General features: G+C 51.6%; 1 protein-coding gene across 1 annotated transcript in view; it reads left to right on the top strand.

Moving 5' to 3' along the window:
- The first annotated feature begins 9,338 nt into the window (after positions 1-9,338).
- Positions 9,339-25,532, top strand: part of NPTX1 (neuronal pentraxin 1) — a 114,314-nt gene continuing 98,120 nt past the window's right edge. The window contains exons 1-2 of the mRNA XM_069655186.1: positions 9,339-10,061; positions 20,299-20,506. Of these exons, the coding sequence (XP_069511287.1) occupies positions 9,621-10,061; positions 20,299-20,506 (649 nt within the window). The 5' untranslated portion in view covers positions 9,339-9,620. The remainder of the gene's footprint in view (positions 10,062-20,298; positions 20,507-25,532) is intronic.

The following is a 25,532-nucleotide window of genomic DNA, read 5'->3' on the forward strand; positions in this document are numbered from 1 at the left end:
ATAGCCCTGACCTACGAATGCCAGAAAGACACACAAAGAAACTCCAAAGGGTCTAAAACACAGCAGCCAGGATTCTACTAAAATTAAACAGAAAAGACCACATCACTCCAGCTCCGAAAAGCCTTCACTGGCTACCAGTAAAAGAAAAAATCAAATTCAAATCCCTCTGCATTGCCCACAAGGCCTTACACAGATAAGGAGCCGAATTCCTCCAAGCCAAGATTAGCCGTTACCAACCAAGAAGGGACCTAAGATCAACCGACGACCTACAAATGGAGACAAAAGTGTGCGAAAAGAGGACATTTGGAGGAGCATTCTCACGCCTAATTTACAACCTATGGAACACCATACCCAAACAAATTAGAATCACAGAAGACCACGACTTAAAACCTGGTTATTCATTATACAATGACAAGCACAAAGCGGCATTAACATCAAAAACATTGCGTGCCAAAAGAAACACACTAAGGATCGCGGTCACTGGTAACAGCCGCAAAATCAAAGAGGACTAAAACCCTGCACCCCTCCCCCGTATCCCCTAGCCCTGCCCACCAACTAGAATGATCAATCAAGAGAAGGGCACCCAATCAACAGACTCAGGGACTCAGGGATACAACCCACGTGCAATGTTTACACCAAGGAAAAACTCAGACAGGTGAAGCATTAAAACCTAAGCATCACCCTAACTTGACCACCCACACAACTAGGGCCGCCCGGTCGAGCAGCAGTTCCTCAATTTATTTTAACACCAGCTGGGAACCCATTTAGCAGCGGACCGCACAACAGCTCCACACCCAACTGCCATGACTAACCCGAACGAGTAACCAGTAACATATTAGGTACAATCAATCCTTTGCCCCCAAAACCGCATGGGAAGTCAGACTCTAGGTCTGGAGAAGAGACGAGATTGGTCGACGGACCACAACTGAGAACGTTGGAAGTTACCAACGAGCAGCAACCAAAGACACATGCCAGAGGAATCGTCAAACTAACCGATTTACTAACCCACTTCCCCCCTTCCTGCTCCTCCAACATAACCTACGCCACTATACATGACTAGGGGCTATCCACACTACACATGGACACACAGAGAACTAATATAATGCTCACACCCTACCGTCTCTCTAATACTCTGGAAACAACATTAGAGGGAACACCCTTGCACATAGTCCATAAATCCATCGACACTACACAAACGCGCACCAAATCAATACATTCAAACATCTAACAGTCATCTACGACTCTCGGCCCTTATGGATACAACGAAGCAGTGCTCATGACTACAAACCACACTGTAACAGCCCACAACACAAACACTAGCACACATCCGAGTCCTACTCACAAGGATACAACACACAGGGCCTCCCGAACCAACTCCCACATGTAAGACGGCGCTCACAGATGCCAGTTCCTCCTGGTTCTGAACCTATCCTATCATCCTATCCCCACTAACACACCCAGCCCTCTTCCCTTGGGCCACGTGAGCACCTGGAGACTGCGCTTGGGTAGGAGCGGTGTGCGGTATAAATTAAACATAACATAACACTACAGCATATGTGTACACACACACTTCCGCCCGCACTCATTTTTCAATTCCCGAAAAAGATGACACCTTGGACCTCAGGGGTACTCGATCTCTCTGCGTATATCCTCAGGGTCTCATTTGGTGGTGTAGCGGAAAGGTCAACGGATCAAGCTTAGGTGCCACCCCTCCACTCCGGGGCCCTTGGGGCTCTGCAGTGTGTTGTTAGGGTGCAGTGTGCCCCCATCCCGTTAGAAATACCGATCCTTTACCCACTCATGCTCGGATGGTGGCAGGGCCGCGTGGCCAAGTGCCTGCTGTCATTTCTATAGGCTGAGTAGTGTGGGTTCCCCTTCGCTCAGATCCCCTAACCCTGGTCCCAAACAGAAAATGCAGTAATAAACAGGCATAGATGCATGTTGGTGGGAAAAATTTAAGGCCGTAGGCTTATTTTATTTCTACAAATATTTGTACCAATAATATCAAGGCAAATAATAAATGACACCACTCGCTTTTGGGCCCATCGTGTCCGGATGTGTAGATGCCCCTCCCACTTCTTGGCTGGTCTTATTTACCCGGGGCATCCGATCCTGGACACGTGCCGCCGCCTACGACATTCTGTGACCGTGTACCGAAGGGAGTACTCAGTGTTCCTTTTCCATATTCTTTTCTCCTTGCCCATTTGCTGGGTGGGTTGGGTGGCAAAAACGTTCTTCTCTCCCCCTGATCCAGGTGTTGGGAGCCTACCCGTGTTAGGTGAGCTCCTTGCCTGAATGTGGCTCTCCTTCCTTCTCTGGGGTATTTATACCCCTTTGGCCCATTGTTGCTAGCTGGGGGGGGCAGGACTTCCTCCTGCCCCCATGCTGCTAATTCTCGCACCTTACCCCTACGAGCCTGGGTCGCCTGGGCTACGCTGCGGGTGGGGGCGCCGCCTGGCTGCCCCTCACATTATTGTTTGCACCGTTCTGGTTCCCCCCACCCTTCGCCTATCCCCCCAGGCCCTCCATCGTGCCGCTCTTCGTGCCGCACGGGGCCTGGGGCATAGGCTGAGTAGTGTGGGTTCCCCTTTGCTCAGATCCCCTAACCCTGGTCCCAAACAGAAAATGCAGTAATAAACAGACATAGATGCATGTCGGTGGAAAAAATGTAAGGCCGTAGGCTTATTTTATTTCTACAAATATTTGTACCAATAATATCATGGCAAATAATAAATGACACCACTCGCTTTTGGGCCCATCGTGTCCGGATGTGTAGATGCCCCTCCCACTTCTTGGCTGGTCTTATTTACCCGGGGCATCCGATCCTGGACACGTGCCGCCACACCTGAGTGGGTGAAGCCTCGGCCGCTCAGGTCCCCCCCAAAAGAGCGTCCCTATTTACAGCCTCGTTCCGCTAATGCTCTAAAAATGTTATCCGTAAAAATGTGCATCCCTTTGTTGGACAAATGTATTCCATCCCGGTGGAACAGGTCGGGATTGTTCTGGGACAAACCATGCTTTATGAACTGTAGCCCCATGCTTTTGCAGTATTTTTCTACAGCTTTGTTAAGCTTTTTCCTTGCAACTTCGATTGCATGCCTCCTGTGCGCGCCGTACCAAATTCTGCGTGTGATAATTTCTGACATAAAAATTTCGGTTTTCCACCAGCAATGTGCTAGCGCCCTTAGGGACTCGCACATGTTGCGCAGCAGTTCCCCTTTATTTGTTTTGACTAGATCATTTCCGCCCAGGTGGATTACCAGGTACTCGGGTGGATCCCTGAAACCAATCAAATCCGACAACCGGTCGTGGATGTCCTCCCAATGCATCCCAGGAAGGCCCCACCAGGAAGTTATTGTTTTTTTAAAATGTAGACCCTCTCTGAAATCTTCGATCCACCTGCCTGCCTGGGAAACGAATGAATGGCCGACTATCCATGCCGACTTGAATGGGCTCGTATCTGCATGGGGGTGAAAGGGAAGAAATCATATCAAATGTTCTCTTACATATCTTTTAAAGCATTGAGACCTCCATCCCCCGATCTTTTTCACTCCTTTCTCTCCCAAACCTCCTGCCCATGCTGATGTGGCTGCCCCTATTCTAAAGGAATGAGTACCAAATTCGGCCGCCTCCCATCCCGCTGTGGCTATGGTTTTCTTTAGCACTGCTTGGAATTGGTATCTGCTGAGGGCCCTGCCGTCCCTATGGATTAGTAGTTGGCCCCCTACATCGGGCCGTACCTCGATGAATTCTTGTGTAATGCACCTGGGGCAGTGCCCCCTATCCTTAATACAATTCAGCTCTATTTTTCTACCTTTTCCCATTTGGTCTTTCTTTGATTTCCTAAGTAGGATAGACATGCCCTTGGACCCCACACAGATGTCCTCTCTTGCCAGGCTGTCCCCTACCACCGTGTTGCGTGCTAGTAGTTCCCCAATCCTGAACGCGCCGTAATATGCTAGCGCAAATGCCGCCCTGAACAGCTTTGTCTCATAATTATCGCTGCACGTGCCTTCCAATAACTGCAAGAGTTTTATCATTTTGCAAAAATTAAGGGGTCTCCTCCCATCCGGCTTCTTTCCTTCCAATTTTGCCCAGCCCTTCATTGCATATTTTATCCGAGGGCTGCAAGTTGGGTCTGTCACCCCTGCCACTTTTGCTGTGTATGCGACGGCGGCTAAATGAGCTGCCGCCCAGCTTTTTCTTTTCCCTTGCACAAATGCTTTTTCCAGGAATGCACACATTTTGGAGATTGTGATCTCCCCCACATTTTGTAAGCCAGTTTCTTTTAACACATTATTTACATTCCTCTTGTATTGCTTACCGGTCTTGTATGTTATGGTGTTCCTGGCCAATCTTTCTATCACCTGGCCTTGTACCTCCTCTTCTGAGTCAACCTGGTAGCTGACCGTTTTTCTCCATTGCTTCTAAAGGGGCCCATGCCTTTAGCGGCGTGGGCGTCTTTATCCTGTTTGCGTCTGGCCGTAGCTCCCTAAATTTGTCCCACTGGAAACGAGACAAGGCGTCAGCGACCACATTTGCTTCCCCAGCGATATGCCTCGCCCTTAGTGCCACGTTATTATTCAGACACTCCAAAGTAATTGCCCTCATCAATTCCAATACCAGCGGGCATGATGCGCTCCCATTGTTTACCACATGTACTACTGCCATATTGTCTGACCACACATTCAGTTCCTTGCTATTCAGCTCTGCCTCCCAAGCACATAGGGCTACCCAGATAGGGAACAGCTCCAATAATGTGATATTACTCGTCCAAGCTGCCTCCCGCCATGCATTTGGCCACCCCTCTGCGCACCAGTTTGTACCCAGGATTGCCCCAAAACCAAAACCCCCGGCTGCGTATGTAAACAGTACCCTATTGCTTTCCTCGTTTAGTGGTGAGCGCCATATTATTGCTCTGTTGAATGCTTTCAGGAATATACCCCATACTTCCAAATCTTTCTTGATACCTCCGCCAATTCTCACTCTGTGGTGACCCTCTTTTGCCCCTCTTGTTCGCTGTTCGATCCTTCTCTGAAATATCTTGCCTTGCGGTATAACCCGTCCAGCAAAATTTAATTTTCCTGCCAGTGATTGTAGCTCCTTAACCTTGGCCTTGTTTTTTCCCCTTAGGCTTTCAATTGTACTCAAAAGGTCTGTTACCTTTTCTTCCGGGATCCTGCACACTCCTTCTTGTGAGTCTATTTCTATACCCAGAAATTGTATTCTCTGAGTAGGGCCCATTTTTTTTTTCTTTCGCCAGCGGAAAACCCCACTCCTCCATTAATGAAATGAATTTATTTAAGGTTGTCCCACATAGCTCGGAACCCTGCGGCCCCACAAATAAAAAATCGTCCAAGTAGTGGACCACTTGTGCCTCCTCTAGCTCTTTTGTGAGTGACCATTGTAAGAAAGAACTCACTTTCTCAAAATATGCACATGAGATAGCGCAACCCATTGGCAGGCATTTGTCAACATAATATTCACCCTCCCAGTGCATGCATAGCCACCTCTGGGATTCCCAGTTGACTGGTAATAAGCGAAAGGCTGATTTTATGTCTACCTTTGCCATCCATGCCCCTTTCCCTGCTTTCCTGACAATCTGCATATGTCACTGATGCTGATTCTTGTGATATGCCATTGTTTACTGATGCCCCAGGGGGGTATGATAAGTGATGTATTAGCCTGTACTCGCCTGGTTCCTTCTTCGGGACCAGACCCAATGGTGAGCATATATATTTGTCAAATGGGGGAGCCCTGTATGGTACCCCTATCCTTCCCAGTTCTACTTCTTTCCTGATCTTATGGCCCACCAACATTCTGTTTTCTAAGGCAGATTTCAGGTTTTTTGGGATATTCCGGGAACCCTGACCCTCAAAAGGTATTCTGAAGCCCTCCTGGAAGCCTCTCCTGATTGTCTTCGCGATTTCTGTGTCTGGGAATACCTGTAGCCACTTTTCCATTCTTTCAATTTTTACGGGTGTGGCCCCCTTTTCCATGCTTTTTTCAGTTCCTTTTCTCCAGCGCCCTGTGTGTGCTAGATGATGCTCTGGTACACTTTGCTGTACTATGCTCGCCCCTACAATTTTCACACCTGTGGCTAAACTTGCATTTCTTGCCCCAGCTGCATGGTACCCCGTTTTCAAAGTTTCTGCATTGTGCTGCCTCTGTCCTAGTCGGCCCATTGGCACTTCGCCCGCCCCCTTGCGTTGTTGGCAATATATTGTTCTGCCAACTTCTCTGTGTGTTGTATTGCCTACTCCGAAAACTCTGCTCTCTTGATCTGTCATAGTTGTTCTCGTATCTTCTGTTCCCATATCTATAATCGTTTCTGGAATCGTACTGCTAATATTGCCTCCTTTGATAGCCCCCAGAACTGCTCTGTTCCCTAGCGTCTCATTTTTCTTTTAGCACATTAAATATGTATAGATTGAAATTCTCTTCATCCCAACCTATGTCCGGGAAACAATCCATTTCTTTTCTAAATTCATGATCGTGTTCTTTCCATGCATCCCCCCCAAATGCTTTGTAAACTTTTAACACCCTCTGTTGGTATGTTACTAGTGACAGCCCATCTTCTGGATATTTCGGCAGGATAATGGTCGACATAATTTGGAAGACCACTGTCCAATTATCGAAATTCCTAGCTACCGGTGCCCTCTTCAGTAATCCTTTCTCATCTTCTTTCATATCCTCCAGTGCTACATTCTGGCCTCTCTTCTGTACGTCTAGCAATGAGAAGATATCTATAAATTCCTTCCTCCATATCTTCTCCTTCACTTTCTCATTAATGTACCAAGCTTGGGCCTTCATCGACCGTCCCTGTGCATCCTTCCCCACCGTGGCTCTGCCATATTTTGTCATTACTGTGGCAGGTTCTTGAACTGCTATGCTAGAGACCCCGGCCGGTGCCACCGGTATGCTGGGGAGTGCCCCTTGCGGGGCGGCCCCTGGTAGCACCCCCTGTCCATTACCCTGCGTGATGGGTACCCCACTGCCTGTCGTGCCTGAGTCATCAGTTCCCTGGCCACTTCCAGCCCCTTCTGCCCCAGACCTCTTCTGCTTATCCTTGCGTATTACCCCCTTCCATCTCACCCAAGCCTTTAAATGCTCTCTTTCTTCATCTTCGCTACTCTCCTCCTCGTCGATGTAACTGCCGCCATTTGTTTGGCCCTGTAGTTTTTTCGTTTTTTCTCTTTACCCTCTTGAGCTCTGGGCGACTTACCCTGAACCGTTATGCATTCTTTTAACATTTTTACATTTTTTCCCCCATATTATTATCAATTTTTTCTTTACCTTTTTTGTTGGTCTTCTTTTGCTTTTTCTTGGGTTCCTCTGGCTGTTCTGGTGGCCCCACCGCCACTTCTCTTGCCCGTTTCTGGCCTTGCGGTATTATTGCCTCATCTTCGCTGCCGCTGGACTCCTCTAATAGCAAAGGCGACATTGCCCTTGCCGTCTCCTCCTTCTGCATTAGCTCCAATACCCATTGTGCTCATATTCTTTTTCTGCTTTTTTAGCCCATGCGCTAAATTCCTGTGCTCTTCTTGCCCTAGCTTCTGCCATTTCTTCCTATGCTTTTTCTCCGGGATCTTCCTATCTATGTGCTCTTCTCTTGTATGCACTTCTGTGTGGAGGATGAGTGTCAATTCAGAATCAATCTCGTGCTTCTGCCGAAATATTACACTAAGTTCGAAAAAAAGTTGCAACAAACAAAAATGACACACCTAGCGTGGGACCAGAACTCGCGTCTCCTGTATTGCTGTATCCCTACGAGCCTGGGTCGCCTGGGCTACGCTGCGGGTGGGGGCGCCGCCTGGCTGCCCCTCCCTTTATTGTTCGCGCCGTTCTGGTTCCCCCCACCCTTCGCCTATCCCCCCAGGCCCTCCATTGTGCCGCTCTTCGTGCCGCACGGGGCCTGGGGCATTAAACCCCTTAAGTGCCAAGGACGAGTCTGCTCGTCCTTTTTGCACAGACTTGTATAATAGCCTGGCACTTTAATATTGCTACTTCTATCATGTTTGTTATTAATATTGTGATTATTTGTAGTACCATTATTAGAAGCGCCCAGTTACTAAAACAATGCTTGTTTCTGCTATATGTGGTCTCGTTTCCGAGCAGCCTCCGACCAGGGGGGATCTGCATGTGTGTGTGGGGTGGGTGGGTGGTTGTAACGGATTGGTGTGGGGGGGGGCTCGTGTGGTGGAGAGGCAGTAACAGCAGAGGATGCTGGCACGCATTGCGCTGTGTCACGGGCTGCCAGTCACTCAGCACCACCTTAGACTGGGCTGGGGCGGTCACACGGCTATTAAGCCGGGATTCCACCCCTGCCGAGTGCTGACGCGTGGGGGGTGTTGCCTGCGCGCTGCAGTATAAGAGCCGCCGGTGTACTGCAGCGGGTCAGTGCACTGCGCGTGGGACTGAGGTGGGGCGCTGCTAGAGGTACAGTGCACAGCCACGGCAGTGAGGGGCGAGCTGCGTGGCGAATGCACACGAGTGCTGTGCATGAGGCTCAGTGCACAGCGCCGGGGGTGCAAAGGGCTGCCGCGGGACACAGTGCACAGCTTCTGCGAGTCTAGGGAGAGCACAGCACCCGCACGGACAACGATTAGCCGCAGCAGGCTCTGTGCACCATCTCTAAGACTCGGAGAAAGCGGTGCGTGTGTTCAGTGCACAACGCCCCGACACGTAACTGCAGCGGACTCGGGGTGCACCCCCCTAGATCCCAGAGTCAGACGTGGACTGGGATGAGAACTACATCGGGTACCGGGACTGAGTTTCAGCGGGCGGAGTGGACAGCTCCCGGGTGCTGAAGAAAGGCGAGGCTGCGGGGAAGCCCCGGGGAAAGAGAAAGAGAGAGAGTTACCACAGGCTGGCGGGGCAGCCCGGAGCTACTGGCACCGAGCGAGCCGCAGGAGGCTTGGGGACAGCTCCCAGGTGCTGAACCAAGGAGAGACATCTGCAGCTGCATGAGGCGGGCACAGCTCCTTTGGGCGGAACTAAGGAGAGACAGCGGCATAAAGCTGGGCTACACATCCCGGGTGCTGAACTATAGCGCTGAACGGCCGAATCGGTAGCGCGTCGGTGCTAAACTAAGGAGCGACGCCGCATCAGTAAGGTGGGCAGATCCTGGCCGCTGAACTAAGGGGAGGCAGCCGCATCAGGCTGCGGACAGCTCCTAGGTGCTGAATTACACAGACTGAGAAAACGGCATCAGACCGCCTCGCGACAGCGGGACACCCGCCAACCTGCTATTAAAAGACCTTGGAATTCTTTTGCATTCGTTCTTGTGAGCGATTTACAGCGCCACACACTCCAAACGTAATCGCCTCTAAGCGCAGCATCATATCTACGTGTCGAATCACCTCTACGCATGGAGTAACCGCCCCTTCGCCTTCCACACACACACACACACACACACACACAGAGTGCTCGCCCGCTTCTTCTCCCTCCGATTCTCCACCGCCTCCTTTCAGAGAAGGACCCTCCCCCTCTTTCAGAAGGACTCTCCAGCCCCTCCTCTCACAAAAGGACTCTCCACCTTCCCCTGCTCTCACAGATTTCGCTGCCTCTTCCTGCAAGACTCCACACTCCCTGCTACCACCACGGCGCATCCAGCGGTCATGCCTTCCGGACTCGTGTGGACCTGTCTCCTGCTGACCCTCTGCCTGCCCCCCGGGACAGGGCAGGGGTTCGGGCAGAGCCGCTTCATCTGCACGTCCGTCCCCGCGGACACAGATCTGTGCGGCTCCATGCAGGGAACGGGTCCCACAGAGGACCTGCGCGGGACCATCCTGCAGCTGCGGGAGAGCGTCCTGCAGCAGAAGGAGACACTCCTGAGCCAGCAGGATACCATCCGCGAACTAACAGGCAAACTGAGCCGCTGCGAGAGCCAGAGCTCGATGGAGCCGGGTACCAACGAGGCCAAGCCTGGGCCCCCGGGGGCGAGGAAGACCACAGCCAAAGGCTCCCTGGGCGACTTGTCCAGGGTGCCCGCCGCAGAGACCCTCAGCAGCCTGGGACAGACGCTGCAGACACTCAAGACCCGGCTAGAGAACCTGGAGGTAAGAGCTGGGGCGCCACAATGCACCAGGCGTTAGCGGGACAAAGGTCTAGCTAGCAACATAGCTCCTGCACCTACCTACCTACCTACCTGTCTTCTAATCTGTGTGGCATCAAGGCAGCTCTGCACAGATCTGAGTTACACAACGTCCCTTGCTACTTACCTCTGTGCCTGCTTTCTATGTGGCGAAAGCTAGTCAAGTGTAGATTGCACGTGATTACATAATAATACATTAGACCACCGTGTCTTTATATAGCGCTTTATGAAGGATTCCTCGCGCTTCTCAGCGCTGACAGGTGTTCTTACTATGTTTACCTTGGGAGGATGAAGGGCTGTGTCTTGGAGGCTGAACACATGGGGGCAAGCGCTTAACGCGCAGAGCTATCTGTCCAGGGCTGGTCTCCGTCTAGCTGTCAAAGCTCCACCCACGCATAACCCCCTCGCCTTACCTGAGTAGCTGGCTCCAGATGCCTGTGCAGGTGTGAGCGGGACGCGGCCCGCTCATGTGACAAGTGAAGTGAGATTCTGGCCATAGTCTAGGTTAGCGTAGCAAAGGGTTGGGTTGGGGTTTCCTCGTCGCAGTCGCACGGCTCGGAGTTCATTGATTTTTCAGAGATCAGATTCACACTGAAAGATCCTTGCAGGGCCCGGAACAATCTCAGATCAGTCCCCCTTGCTCTCTCTATCGCTCACTCTCCCTGTCTCTTTCTCCCTCTCCAGCCCTTCTGTTGGTACCCCCCACCCATGAAACTACATTCCATTTCATATTGCTTCCCCTTCTCTCTCTCAGTCAGGACCCCCCCCCCCCGCCCTTTCTATCCGAATTCCCTGCACTATATCTCCTCCCCACCGGTCCTATCTCCCCTTCTCTGTCACACTATCTCCCCCACTCACCACATTTTCTTTTCATGTTGCCTTTCATCTCTGTCCTTTCCCCCGCCCTCTCTAGCTGCACTTTCCACACCCACCTCCTCTCTCTCTCTCTCTCGCTCTCTCTTTCTCTCTCGCTCTCTCTCCCTGCCTCTTTCTCTCTCTCCCTAGTTTTCTCTGTCCATCTCTCCCTTTCTCTCTGTTTCTCCTCCCCCCTCACTATCTTTTGCTCTCTCTTTCTTTCTCTCTTTCTCATTTTCTCCCCCTCCTCAAGTTCTCTCTTCGCCCACTTTGTCCCCCACCTCCTTCTCTCCTCCATGGTGCCCCCGTTCCCTTCTTCGCCTTAGTGTCTCTCTCTCTGTCTCTCTCTCTGTCTCGTCCTCTCTCTCACCATCTCTCACTTTCTCCCCGTGTCTCCTCTCCCCTCCCCTCCATGAGTCCCTTGTTCCCTAGTCTCCTTCTTCGCCCTTCCTCCATCTTTCTCCCATCTACGTGCTGCCCCCCCCCCCCACCCGCGTTTCTATCACCATTTCCCCTCTCCAGGCCATTCTCTCCTCCCCATCCTCCATGCGCTAGCTCTTTCAATTCACAACCCCTCCCTTATTTCGTCCTCTCGTCCCTTCGCCTTCATTTCCTTCCTTCCCCTTTCTTCCTTCTCTCTTCTCTGCCCCCTTTCCCATCCCCGCTCCCCCCGCCTCACCCTACCCTCTCCTCTAGGCGGTATTCTCTAATCTATTCATCAGCCTCCTCCCCCCTCACTCCGCAACAGTACCGCATTGACCTGCCTGAAATTGCCACCGCTGGGCTGCGCCTTGATGCGTTCCTCGGCTATTGAGGAGCTATGTCACCCGTGAGTCGACGGAGAGGCGCGCATTATACGGGCTGTTGGCTTTATGGCCGGTCAGCGCCCGGTCCACCCCGTGTATCCCCGGACATTTTGGGTCGTGCACTCTCGCCTGAGGTGTGGCCGGTTACTCGGCAGCTCCCCCACATCCCGTCTGTCATCCTCATTTGCTCTCCCGCCCTCTTCTCGCTCCATCCCTTTGCACCCCGACCCCCCCCCTATCTTCCTCTCTTACACTGGAAGTGTTGCAGGAGGCGGCCATTCGGAGTTTACGTTTTCTTAACATTCGCTGTTCTGTTGGCAGGCTCCGCGGCTCTGCTCCCCGCCCAGTGCCCTTCCATGGGCATATGCCCATGGCCATGGCTCTCCGCCCACAATCCTTCATCCATGATTTCTACATGTTTACATTACCTCCGTGCTCGCTGCCCTGTGACCCATGGTTCCCTACTGCGTGCCCATTCTCTGAGCCCCACGACTCTGTGCCCTGTGCTCTTTACTTATTGCCCTGTGCCCCTAGCTCCCTACCCAGTGCCCCGTGGCTCTCTACCACGCGCTTCATGGCTCTTTACCCAATGCCCCTAGCTCCCTACCCTTTGCCCCATTGCTCTTTACCCAGTACCCCCTAGCTCCCTACCCTTTGCCCCATGGCCCTTTACCCTGTGCCTCCTAGCTCCCTACCCTTTGCCCCATGACTCCCTACGCTTTGCCCCATGGCTCTTTTCCCAGTACCACATAGCTCCCTACCCTTTGCCCCATGACTCCTTACCCTGTACCCATGCCTCTTTACCCAGGGCCTCCTAGCTCCCCACCTTGTACCCATGGCTCTTTGCCCAGTGCCCCGAGCTCCCTACCCGGTGCCCTATGCCTCCTTATCCTGTACCCATGCTCTATGGATCCCTGCCCCTACCACATGGCTCTTTACTCTACAATCCATGACTACCCAACTATCCCCATGGCTCTGTTTTCTATGCCACATACTCTGCGCCCCATGGATGTCTACTCTACGCCCCATGGCTCTCTACTCTGCGCCCCATGGCTCTCTACTCTACGCCCCATGTCTCTCTACTCTGTGCCCCATGACTATCTACTCTACGCCCCATGGCTCTCTACTCTGCACCCCATGGCTCTCTGTCTTGTGCCAGGGCCCCCAGGCCTGTGCATCATGTCTTCTTTCTCTGTGGCCAAGGCTCCCTGCCCTGTGCCTCATTCTCTTAGCACCATCGCTCCATGCCCAGTGCCACATACTCTGAGCACCATTGCTCCATGCCCTGCCACATGCTCTGATCACCATGCTCCATGCCCTGTGCCACATGCTCTGATCACCATTGCTCCATGCCCAGTGCCACATGCTGCGAGCACCATTGCTCCATGCTCTGTGCCTCATTCTCTGAGTACCATTGCTCCATGCCTTGTGCCACATGCTCTGATCACCATGCTCCATGCCCTGTGCCACATGCCCTGATCACCATTGCTCCATGCCCAGTGCCACATGCTCTGATCACCATTGCTCCATGCCCAGTGCCACATGCTACGAGCACCATTGCTCCATGCCCTGTGCCACATGCTCTGATCACCATTGCTCCATGCCCAGTGCCACATGCTGCGAGCACCATTGCTCCATGCCCTGTGCCACCTGCTCTGATCACCATGGCTCCCTGCCCTGTGCCACATGCTCTGATCACCATTGCTCCCTGCCCTGTCACACATGCTCTGATCACCATTTCTCCATGCCCTGCCACATGCTCTGATCACCATTACTCCATGCCCAGTGCCACATGCTCTGATCACCCTTGCTCCATGCCCTGTGCCACATGCTCTGATCACCATTGCTCCATGCCCAGTGCCACATGCTCTGATCACCATTGCTCCATGCCCCGTGCCACATGCTCTGATCACCATTGCACCATGCCCAGTGCCACATGCTGTGAGCACCATTGATCCATGCCCTGTGCCACATGCTCTGATCACCATTGCTCCTTGCCCTGTGCCTCATTCTCTGAGCACTATTGCTCCATGCCCTGTGCCACATGCTCTGATAACCATTGCTCCATGCCCTGTGCCACATGCTGTGAGTTCCATGGCGCCCTGCCCTGTGCCTCATTCTCTGCTCCATGCCCCGTGCCACAGGCTCTGAGCCTCACGGCCCCTTGCCCTGGGTCTCATTCTCTGAGCCTCATGGTTCTATGCTTTGTACTGCGTGCCTCATCCCTCCTTAGCCCCATGGCTCCATACCTCGTGACCCACAGATCCACTCACTCTACCCTATGGCTCCCTGTCCAATGGCTCTCTACCCTACGATCTATAACTCTCTAACTTGCCACATGGCTCCGTTCTTTATGCCCCATTATCTGTGCCCCATGGCTACCTACCAGGCTTGGACTGGCCTATAGAGCAATAGGCTCATGGCCAAACCAAAAACGCAAAATGTTAGTGTGGGACCTTCTTTTGGCCAATGTGGGCAAGTTTGATGAGTTACTTCACCATGCCGCTAGTAGTTTTGACCATTGTTGCCGAATAAATATTCTTCAGATTACACAATTTGCATCACATTTTACCAAAAACCTCGCTTTTAGGTAGCATTCAAACAGTGTCAGAAAAGGAATGAATTGCCATTTGCAGCCATGGGACACCTTTTCATTGGTGCTCGAGACAGTGTTATGCCCCAGTCCGACCCTGGTCCCTACCCTATGTCCCATGGCTACCCTGTGTCTCATGTCTTCTTGCCCTGTGCCCCAGGGCTCTGTGCCCTGTGCCACATGCTCTGTGCTTTAGGGCTCTATGCCCTGTGCCCATGATCGTCCCTGCTCAGCCGTTGCCCCAAGGCTCCATAGGCCGTGATCCATAGAGCCACTCACTGTACCCTACAGCATCCTGTCCCATGTATCTCTACCCTACAGCATCCTGCCCCATGTCTCTCTACCCTACAGCATCCTGCCCCACGTCGCTCTGCCCTACAGCATCCTGCCCCACGTCTTTCTACCCTACAGCATCCTGCCCCATGTCTCTCTACCCTACAGCATCCCGCCCCGTGCCTTTCTGCCCTACAGCATCCTGCCCCACGTCTCTCTACCCTACAGAATCCTGCCCCACGTCTCTCTACCCTACAGCATCCTGCCCCACGCCTCTCTGCCCTACAGCATCCTGCCCCACGTCGCTCGATCCTACAGCATCCTGCCCCACGTCTCTCTGCCCTACCGCATTCTGCCCCCTGTCTCTCTACCCTACAGCATCGTGCCCCATGCCTCTCTGCCCTACAGCATCCTGCCCCACGTCTCTGTACCCTACAGCATCCTGCCCCATGTCTCTCTGCCCTACAGCATCCTGCCCCACGTCTCTCTGCCCTACCACATTCTGCCCCATGTCTCTCTGCCCTACAGCATCGTGCCCCATGCCTCTCTGCCCTACAGCATCCTGCCCCACGTCTCTCTACCCTACAGCATCCTGCCCTACGTCTCTCTACCCTACCGCATCCTGCCCCACGTCTCTCTACCCTACCGCATCCTGCCCCACGTCTCTCTACCCTACAGCATCCGGCCCCACGTCTCTCTACCTTACAACATCCTACCTCATGTTTCTCTACCCTACAGCATCCAGCCTCACGTCTCTCTACCCTACCGCATCCTGCCCCAAGTCTCTCTACCCTACAGCATCCTGCCCCATGTCTCTCTACCCTACCGCATCCTGCCCCACGTCTCTCTACCCTACCGCATCCTGCCCCACGTCTCTCTACCCTACCGCATCCTGCCCCATGTTTCTCTACCCTACCGCATCCTGCCCCACCTGCCCCACGTCTCCCTACCCTACAACATCCTGCCCCACGTCTCCCTACCCTACAGCATCCAGCCCCACGTCTCTCTACCCTACCGCATCCTGCCCCACGTCTCTCTACCCTACCGCATCCTGCCCCATGTCTTTCTACCCTACAGCATCCTGCCCCACGTCTCTCTACCCTACAGCATCCTGCCCCACGTCTCTCTGCCCTACAGCACCCTGCCCCACGCCTCTCTACCCTACAGCATCCTGCCCCACGTCTCTCTGACCTACAGCATCCTGCCCCACGTCTCTCTACCCTACAGCATCCTGCCCCACGTCTCTCTACCCTACCGCATCCTGCCCCACGTCTCTCTACCCTACAGCATCCTGCCCCACGTCTCTCTACCCTACCGCATCCTGCCCCACGTCTCTCTACCCTACAGCATCCTGCCCCACGTCTCTCTGCCCTACAGCATCCTGCCCCACGTCTCTCTACCCTACAGCATCCTGCCCCACGTCTCTCTGCCCTACAGCACCCTGCCCCACGCCTCTCTACCCTACAGCATCCTGCCCCACGTCTCTCTGACCTACAGCATCCTGCCCCACGTCTCTCTACCCTACAGCATCCTGCCCCACGTCTCTCTACCCTACCGCATCCTGCCCCACGTCTCTCTACCCTACAGCATCCTGCCCCACCTCTCTCTACCCTACCGCATCCTGCCCCACGTCTCTCTACCCTACAGCATCCTGCCCCACGTCTCTCTACCCTACAGCATCCTGCCCCACGTCTCTCTACCCTACCGCATCCTGCCCCACGTCTCTCTACCCTACAGCATCCTGCCCCACGTCTCTCTACCCTACCACATCCTGCCCCACGTCTCTCTACCCTACGTCTCTCTACCCTACAGCATCCTGCCCCACGTCTCTCTACCCTACCGCATCCTGCCCCACGTCTCTCTACCCTACAGCATCCTGCCCCACGTCTCTCTACCCTACCACATCCTGCCCCACGTCTCTCTGCCCTACAGCATCCTGCCCCACGTCTCTCTACCCTACAGCATCCTGCCCCATGTCTCTCTGCCCTACAGCATCCTGCCCCACGTCTCTCTACCCTACAGCATCCTGCCCCATGTCTCTCTACCCTACAGCACCCTGCCCCACGTCTCTCTACCCTACAGCATCCTGCCTCATGTCTCTCTACCCTACGCCCCATGACTCTCTAAGTTGCTCTGTGACGCATGGCTCTACCCTTCGCCCTAGAGCTGCCCTGTGACCCATGGCTCTGTGTCTTGTGCCCAGGGCTCCCTGCCCTGTGATTCATGTCTTCTTGCCCTGTGCCCCCGCCATGGCTTCCTGTCCTGTGCCACATGGCGCTTAGCCCTCTAATCCATGCCCTGGCGTGTGTTGCGTGTCTGCTAACCTTGAGTTCTTCTGCGTGGTCCCTCCCTGCACCTCCCATACACCCCCGCCCTGCACCTCCCATACACCCCCGCTCCGCCTCCCATACACCCCCGCCCTGCACCTCCCATACACCCGCCGCCCCGCCCCCCTGCCCACCTATGCGCTTTTGCTTCCTTTGCATAAATTACAGCATCACCGCACCTCTTCAGGGCTTTTCTAGCGGCCCTTCGCCTGTCCCCGCTGCCCCTGGCATTTCCAACGTCTCCCGCCTGCACAACGGCTCTGCGGAAAGAGTAAAACACTCATGTTGTCCCCAGTAGCGGCGTCCCCAGCCATTAGCCACACCAGCAGCAAGAGCCCGGCGCAGGCCTGCGGGCGAATGTGAGAGCCCGCGGCGCGAGAGTCCGCGGAGAGGAGAGCGCAGACATCGAATGAGGGCAACCCCGTGCACCTGCCCACAGGCTTCTGCTCCTGCCAGCCGAATTACCCAGCCATAGCACCTGCCCACCACCCAACCGGCGTATCTCTGCACTCAATAATGGCCCTGCATGTCAGGCACTCTGCCTCTAAACACAGCTCTCTATTTAGTCTACTATCCATTCACCCATTCTCTCAATCTATCCATCTATGAGTCTACCTATTCATCTATGTCCCTATCTAGTCATCTATTCCTCTATCAATCTATCACTCCATCCATCTCGTTCATCTATGTCCCTATCTCGTCATCTATCCATCTCGCAGCCTATTATTCTGTTGTTCTATCTTTCCATCTATCGCCCTATCCATTCAATCATGCCTCTCTCCATTCATGTATGCCTCTGTCTATCTATCTATGCCTATATCTAATCATCTATGCCTCTATCTAGCAATCTATCACTCTATCTAGCTATGCATACCTCTACCTATAAATCTATACCTCTTTCTGTTCATCTATCACTCTATCCATCTATGACCCTATCTATCCATCTATCCAATAATCTATGCCTTTATCTAGCTATCTATCGCTCTTTCCCCATCTATGCCTCTATCTAGCAATCTGTGGGGGCTCAAATGGGAACGGGTAATGGTTTACTGAATGGGGACTTACCGGGTCATTCCGACCTTGGAGGACCCGGTAAGTCCCCATTCAGTAAACCATTCCCCATTCCATTTGAGCCCTCATAGGGCTCAATGGGAAAGGGGAAGGCGCTAATTATGGGCGCACAAATAGCGGACCTGTTATTGGTGCCCTGGTCCCTTAGCTGGACCTGCAAAGGACGTGTGGTCAGACGTCCTTTGCGGGTCCCGCTAAGGGACCTCGGAATAGGGCGGTAAGGGTTTACCAGCACCGGCATCCTTACCGGCACCGGTAAACCCTTATCGCCCAACTCGGAATGAGGCCCTATCTCTCTTTCCGCTATCACTCTTTCTATCCACCTATCCCTCTATCTACCTATCTATTCATGTGTTCCTCTTTTCATCTATGCCCCAGTCTATCCATCTATCATTCTACCTATCTTTCTATCTAGTCATGTGTTCCTCTTTCTATTCATCTATGCCCCAGTCTATCCATCTATCATTCTACCTATCTTGCTATCTAGTCATGTGTTCCTCTTTCTGTTCATCTATGCCCCAGTCTATCCATCTATCATTCTATCTATCCATCTACCACGTTGTCTATTCATACATGCCTCTATCTATTCATTCACGCCTTTATGTATCCACCTATCACCGTATCTATCTATCTATCTCCCTATCTATTCACGTCTATTAATCTATGCCCCAGTCGTTCCACTTATCACTTTTTCTATGTGTCTGTTGCCCCATCTAGTCATCTTGTCTCTATTCATTCATTCGTCTATCTGTTCATCTCTGGCTCTATCGATCAGTCTATTGCTCTAGCTATTCACCTATGCCTCTATCTATGCCTCTATCTATCAATCAGTCGTTCTATATGGCCGTCTCTCAGTCTATCACTGCATCTGTATCTTTCCATCACTCTATCACTCTATATATCTATTCATCTCGCTGTCTATTTCTAACTAGTCATGTCTATAATCTCCCTATCAATTAAAGTATTCCTCTATCTATTCATCTATGCCTCTGTGTATTCAGCTATAGCTCTACCTGTTTAACCATTTACTAATCTATCCCGCTATCAATTCATTCATGCCTCTATCTAATTATATATGCCTCTATCCAAATATGTATGCCTCTATCCATTTATCGCTCAATCTATTCATCTATGGCCCTCCATCTATCCCAGTATCCCTCTATCACTCTATATGTTCATCTCTTTGTGTATTCATCTGTAATTATCCTTCACTCCATGGACGTCATTTAGCGGTCGCAACTGTGACCCCTGAGGTCTCCCTTGCTACCCCTAAACATTAGCAGCATGTGGCTCTTTGTTTCTGGAGTGGCTGGTTTCCTGATAGCTATAGCCAGTAAGATAGCTCAGTGGGTTGAGCGATGGCTGCTGCGATGTTTGTGTGATCTACAGGTTGCAGGTTCAACCCCCAGCAAGGTCAAATCAGCCTTTCATATTGCTCAGGTTCATAAATAAGTACCAACACATGTTGGGTGATATTCTATTTATATTTTTTTCTTCATGAAGTTCTTAAGCGCAAGTGCTATATTATAAGACATCATTATCCTTTGGCCTTGGACATCTGCTTGCACTCACAGCGATTTGGTAATATGGGCCTATACGCACTGATATTAACTATACATATGGTGATCCATTCTTGTATGAAATGTATATCACATTACAGTGATATAGTAACCCTTTTTTCATAGTGTAGTTAAAGAACAATGCAAAGTGATGCCACTTCCTGTTTTGTGGATGGGTGAAAGGTCATGTTTCATCGCTCACGTGATGTCACTTCAGGGTGGGGTCAAGTGACATCACTTCCTGTGATGTCATCAGAGGTTAAGGGTTGTGTGATGTCACTTCCGCTACCCCTGGCATTTTGGTGAAATGACATCCCTGCTTCTCTCTATCACTCCATCACTCTATATGTCTGTCTATTCATCTTGCATGTATGCATCTGCCCTATCAATTCATTCCTCTATCTAGTCATCTATGCCTCTGTTTTTCCATGTATCGCTCCATCTATCTTTCCTGACCCCTCCCTACCCTTTGTCTGTCGTGGGTGTCTCTGAATGTACACGGGACACTGCACTGTACACTATTGCTCATGCGGTTATCCATTGGCCAGTGGTGTGTGGCCTGCGGTGTAATGGGTTTACGGTATTTGCCCAGTAATCTCCCAGTTAGGCTCGCTGCTAGCGGGCGGCCCAGGGATTACTGTCACCGTTTAATGCCAGGTGGTAATGTTGTTTGCCGCAATCCACTTACCCTGTTTGCTCTCTCGCCCCCTTCACACAGCAGTACAGCCGGGGCAACACGTCCACGCAGACCAGCAACATGAAAGACCTGCTGCAGAGCAAGATCGAGGACCTGGAGCGGCAGGTGCTGTCCCGCGTCAACAGCCTGGAGGAGGGCAAGGTGGGGGGCAAGAACGAGAGCGAGCAACGGGGCAAGATCGAGAGCACGCTGACCTCGCTGCACCAGCGCATCTCCGACCTTGAGAAAGGTGAGTGGGCACAGCCCGGCCTAGGGGAGTGTTAGACGGCCCCCAAGGCCCCATTGCAGGGCCCCAGCAGCTCCCTGTCTGCATATCGGAGCTTGAAAAGACAGAAAGAGGACTCTACGGAGTGCCAAGGCCAAGGCTCGCTGCGGCGCTGGGGAGTGGGCTCAACTAGCAGGGTAAGGGTTCAAGAAGCAAGCTTTACTGTACAGCGCTGGGTGCTTTCTAGCCACGCTCCCGTGATCTAAAGCAGCTAGCTGCCTGCATGCACACAGAGGACCCAGCCCGGAATATTTCCACTAATATATATATATATATATATATATATATATATATATATATATATATATATATATTTATATATATAGTGTGTGCGTATACATGTACACAGACCCATATATATATATATATATATATATATATATATATGGACATACATATTTACACACACACATACGGTGGCACTAGGGGTAGACGTCACCACAGAGGAGCCCACATAGTTACTATTAGCCGTAGCCCTCCAGTATGCGGGGGTCGTCAGCGCATAAGAGACCTCACGCTAAATGAGAGCCTTTGGTCAATTTGGAAAATGTTTTTCGGAAGGCTCATTCTTGGCCTTGCTGCATGCATGTCTCTGAAGGACCTGTGTGCTTCCACACTCTCACAGTCGAGGTGTCACGTGCTTGAGAGCATAGCGGTATGGCTGGGGACTCGCACGGCGCATGCCAGTACCTCGTAGGCCTCTAAGAATCAATTAACTCATGTCAGCTGTGGGAGTGTGCCTTTAGGTGCCCCTTGGGTTGTTGGTTGAGCCCACAAGAGACAGGGGCCCTCATTACAACCTTGGCGGAGGACCATGGTGCTATTAGCACCATGGTCCATGCTGCTAAGGTTACGATTCCGCCTTGGTGGATGGTGGAATTACCGCCCCATTACAAGGTGAGTGGGGCGGTAATTCCCCATTCACCAATGGCCCCTTCCCCATTCCCATTTTTGCCCCATAGGGCATAATGGGAATGGGGAAGGCGATAATTACGGCACCGTAAATTACGCTTGCCATAATTATCGCCAAGGTCCCTTAGCGGGTTGGTTTTTAATGCCTGCAAAAAGCAGGCGTTAAAGTCACCATCCCGCTAAGGGACCTTGTAATCAGGCGGTAAGTGTTTAACGGCGCCGACTCTCTTTACGGCGCCGTTAAACACTTACTGCCTGGGTTGTAATGAGGGCCAAGGTGTTCAAAGACTCACTTAGTGGTTCAGGGGTTGCTTCCAGAAGGGGTCAGAGGCTTGTGTTAGTCTACAGCTCCTCTGGGTTCTCTCAACAGGGCACACAGGCCGAGCCAGACAATAGCTGTGGCCTCCTTCAGAAAGTGCTGAACAACTGGTAACCCAACAAGGTCACGTGTCCTCCTTAAGGTCCTGTTCCTCTAGACTGGGACAGGGCATTGGTGCTTGACAGGTGCAGCCCTGGAAACAAAGGGCCTCTTGCTCAGTATGGCAGGATCTCTCAGCTCCCATATGGAACGGATGCTCAGTGTGCTGTGACCTCTCAACTCGCACACGCAATGCCCACTCAGCGTGCTGTGACCCCTCAGCTTACGCACGGAATACACACTCAGTGTGGCGGGAACGCATACTCAGCGTGGTTGGTCCTCTCAGCTCCCACACGGAACAAATTCTCAGGGTGGTGGGACCTCTAAGCTCCTGCAGAGAATTCATACTCAGAGCAGTGGGTCCTCTCAGCTCCCATACGGAACTCATTCTCAGTGTGGTGGGACCTCTAAGCTCCTGCAGGGAACACATACTCAGAGCAGCGGGTCCTCTCAGCTCCCATACGGAACTCATTCTCAGCGTGGTAGGACCTCTAAGCTCCTGCAGAGAATTCATACTCAGAGCAGTGGCTCCTCTCAGCTCCCATACGGAACTCATTCTCAGTGTGGTGGGACCTCTAAGCTCCTGCAGGGAACACATACTCAGAGCAGCGGGTCCTCTCAGCTCCCATACGGAACTCATTCTCAGTGTGGTGGGACCTCTAAGCTCCTGCAGGGAACACATACTCAGAGCAGCGGGTCCTCTCAGCTCCCATACGGAACTCATTCTCAGCGTGGTGGGACCTCTAAGCTCCTGCAGAGAATTCATACTCAGAGCAGTGGCTCCTCTCAGCTCCCATACGGAACTCATTCTCAGCGTGGTAGGACCTCTAAGCTCCTGCAGTGAACACATACTCAGCGTGGCGGGTCCTCTCAACACACGCACAGAAGGCATAGCTTTAAGCCAGCACGCGTAGAGGTACACGAGTGCAGTCATTTGCCCATCCCTCCAATCACACGCAGATCCTTAGATATGGATCTGCGACCAATCACACAGAGTTGCAGGCTAATATTCATGTCATAGGCTCTCAAGCTACATTCAGATCACAAACCATCCCCGGTGCAAAAGACCAAGGGCCTGCCCCGGGCAGGCTTCTGTGGACGCAGAGACGAGGGGATTCTGTGATTTCTTTTATATGAGCACATTGTAGTGCGGGGTAACTTGGAAGTCAAATGGTGCAATGGGGTGTTTGTGGATGATGACGGGCTCTTTTGTCTTGGAAATGTTATGTTAAAGGATATTTATACCATGCACTATCACTACCGGAGTGGTCCCCTGGGGCTCTTTGTGGAATGCTGGAGAGCCGCAAGCCAAGCGAGCACCCTGGCCTTCAATCAACCAAAACTTTCTTTTATTCCAGGTTTTAAAAACATACCAAGTATAACATCAAAAAATTTAAATGAAATCAAAATGTACCTAAACATGTATAAAACCCAAGAAACAATCAAACAACACCCATCCTCCGCATGTTCTTTTCCAGTACTTAATCCCGTCCTGGAGGCGCTGACATTACGGCGAAGAAAGAATGGCGTCAAGACTTTCTTTCTCTAAATATAACTGCAGGTGCATATGCCCTCTAATACGTCCATTAGATCTCTGTTACAGAGGCGGCCGATTCTCTTTAATGAAACCACTCGAGGCAACCGCAAATTGCCCACTTTAGAGTGGATATACAATTTACGTACCTCTGGTCCCGTGACTCGGAGCAACAATAGGCACCCCAATACTGACAGCCATTTCATATTGGCCAAACCTTTGACAATAACCAACGCCAGCGACTGTTATCGCGCGGTGTGTATCGCATGCTTTCAATTCGGCCTCTACACAGTCATCCAATGAATGGCTTCCGGGGCGCAAGAAGTATGGCTGCGTGCGCGCATGCGCAGGTGTGATCACACCTTTCTATCTTAGATTCCTTAAGCTATTTGCGCACACCTGTCTCAATGCCCGGCTGGCTCGGTTGATATCGGCGCACCCCTTAAATATTACTCCCATTGGACCCAATTCGGACCTTGGGACGTGAATTGAGGTTTATTGCCTGATTTCTAATATACGCTCCCATCCTTTACTTCCTGAAAAATCAATGATCAATAGGGTACATGACGAAGGCTTACACAACCATCCAAACATGTTGGAGGTATAATTATATTTCCTGTTTTTACCGGCAGGGGGGTCTGGAATTTGGGGGTCTTCTGAATGGAGTTTTAAGAAAATCTCCAGATGCTCATGTGGGATTAATTATAAAGGCAGCTTTTGAAGTCAATGTGGGAGTCGTTTTAGCCAATCCTTCGCACCTGAATTGCGACAAGCATCTGCCGAGCAGAATGCACCTAACACATGGCGCAAACATGGGATGGATGCACCTAAGACATGAAGCAAACATTGGATGCATGCACATGAATGCACCTAACACATGAAGCAAACATGGGAGGCATGCACATGAATGCACCTAAAACATGAAGCAAACACGGGAGGCATGCACATGAATGCACCTAACACATGAAGCAAACACGGGAGGCATGCACATGAATGCACCTAAAACATGAAGCAAACACGGGAGGCATGCACATGAATGCACCTAACACATGAAGCAAACACGGGAGGCATGCACATGAATGCACCTAACACATGAAGCAAACACGGGATGCATGCACATGAATGCACCTAACACATGAAGCAAACACGGGAGGCATGCACATGAATGCACCTAACACATGAAGCAAACACGGGAGGCATGCACATGAATGCACCTAACACATGAAGCAAACACGGGAGGCATGCACATGAATGCACCTAACACATGAAGCAAACATGGGAGGCATGCACATGAATGCACCTAAAACATGAAGCAAACGGGATGCATGCACATGAATGCACCTAACACATGAAGCAAACATGGGAGGCATGCACATGAATGCACCTAACACATGAAGCAAACATGGGGCGCATGTACATCTGTGATCATTATTTTTGAAAAGTAAAATGTGCATTAAAACATTTACACTCAGTGTGACGCGGTGTTAAGTTGGTGATGGTTGTGTGTTCGAATGCAATATGCACGGAAAATGTACATGTATATACCTAGAAAGGACAATGGGACATGTGGTTAGGAAATATGAAAACCCCCCAAAATAAAGTGATCTTGGAAACATCTGAGCCGTAGTTTGCATGGTTCAGAACAGGGACTCCCTACAAAGTCGAATACTGTGTTAATTTTACACGCAGTGCACAGAGGACAGCCCAAATAGTGCTAGGTCATTAGCTGTGCAGAGATGCACCTTGACCCACTTGGCACCTTTCAATAATTTATTTACTTATTTATCAATTTATACCGCGCCGGGAACCCGCAGGCATTAGGGCGCCAACACAAACACAAGGGAACAACAAAAGAAAACAAGGAATCATACTTTGTAACGAAGCTCTCACAGTCATGCAATAATTGGCATAACTCCTATCAAGAGCTACTGATTTAATAGGGCGACCTTCAACAGTTCTGTCTACAGGGCTGCCAGTTCTGTCTACAGGGCTGCCAGCCGCCCCGCAGTAAAGGGTTAGTGGAATACTACTCCATAGCAGAAATCGGAACTCTCTAAAATATCTGTTGGTGTTGCCGGGGATATTTATGGCTCATGTTCAACTGAAAAATGAAGACCCTGAAAGGA

This window comes from Ambystoma mexicanum, chromosome 3q (assembly GCF_040938575.1).
Source record: "Ambystoma mexicanum isolate Mex_15411 chromosome 3q, UKY_AmexF1_1, whole genome shotgun sequence".
NCBI classification, from domain to species: Eukaryota; Metazoa; Chordata; class Amphibia; order Caudata; family Ambystomatidae; genus Ambystoma; species Ambystoma mexicanum.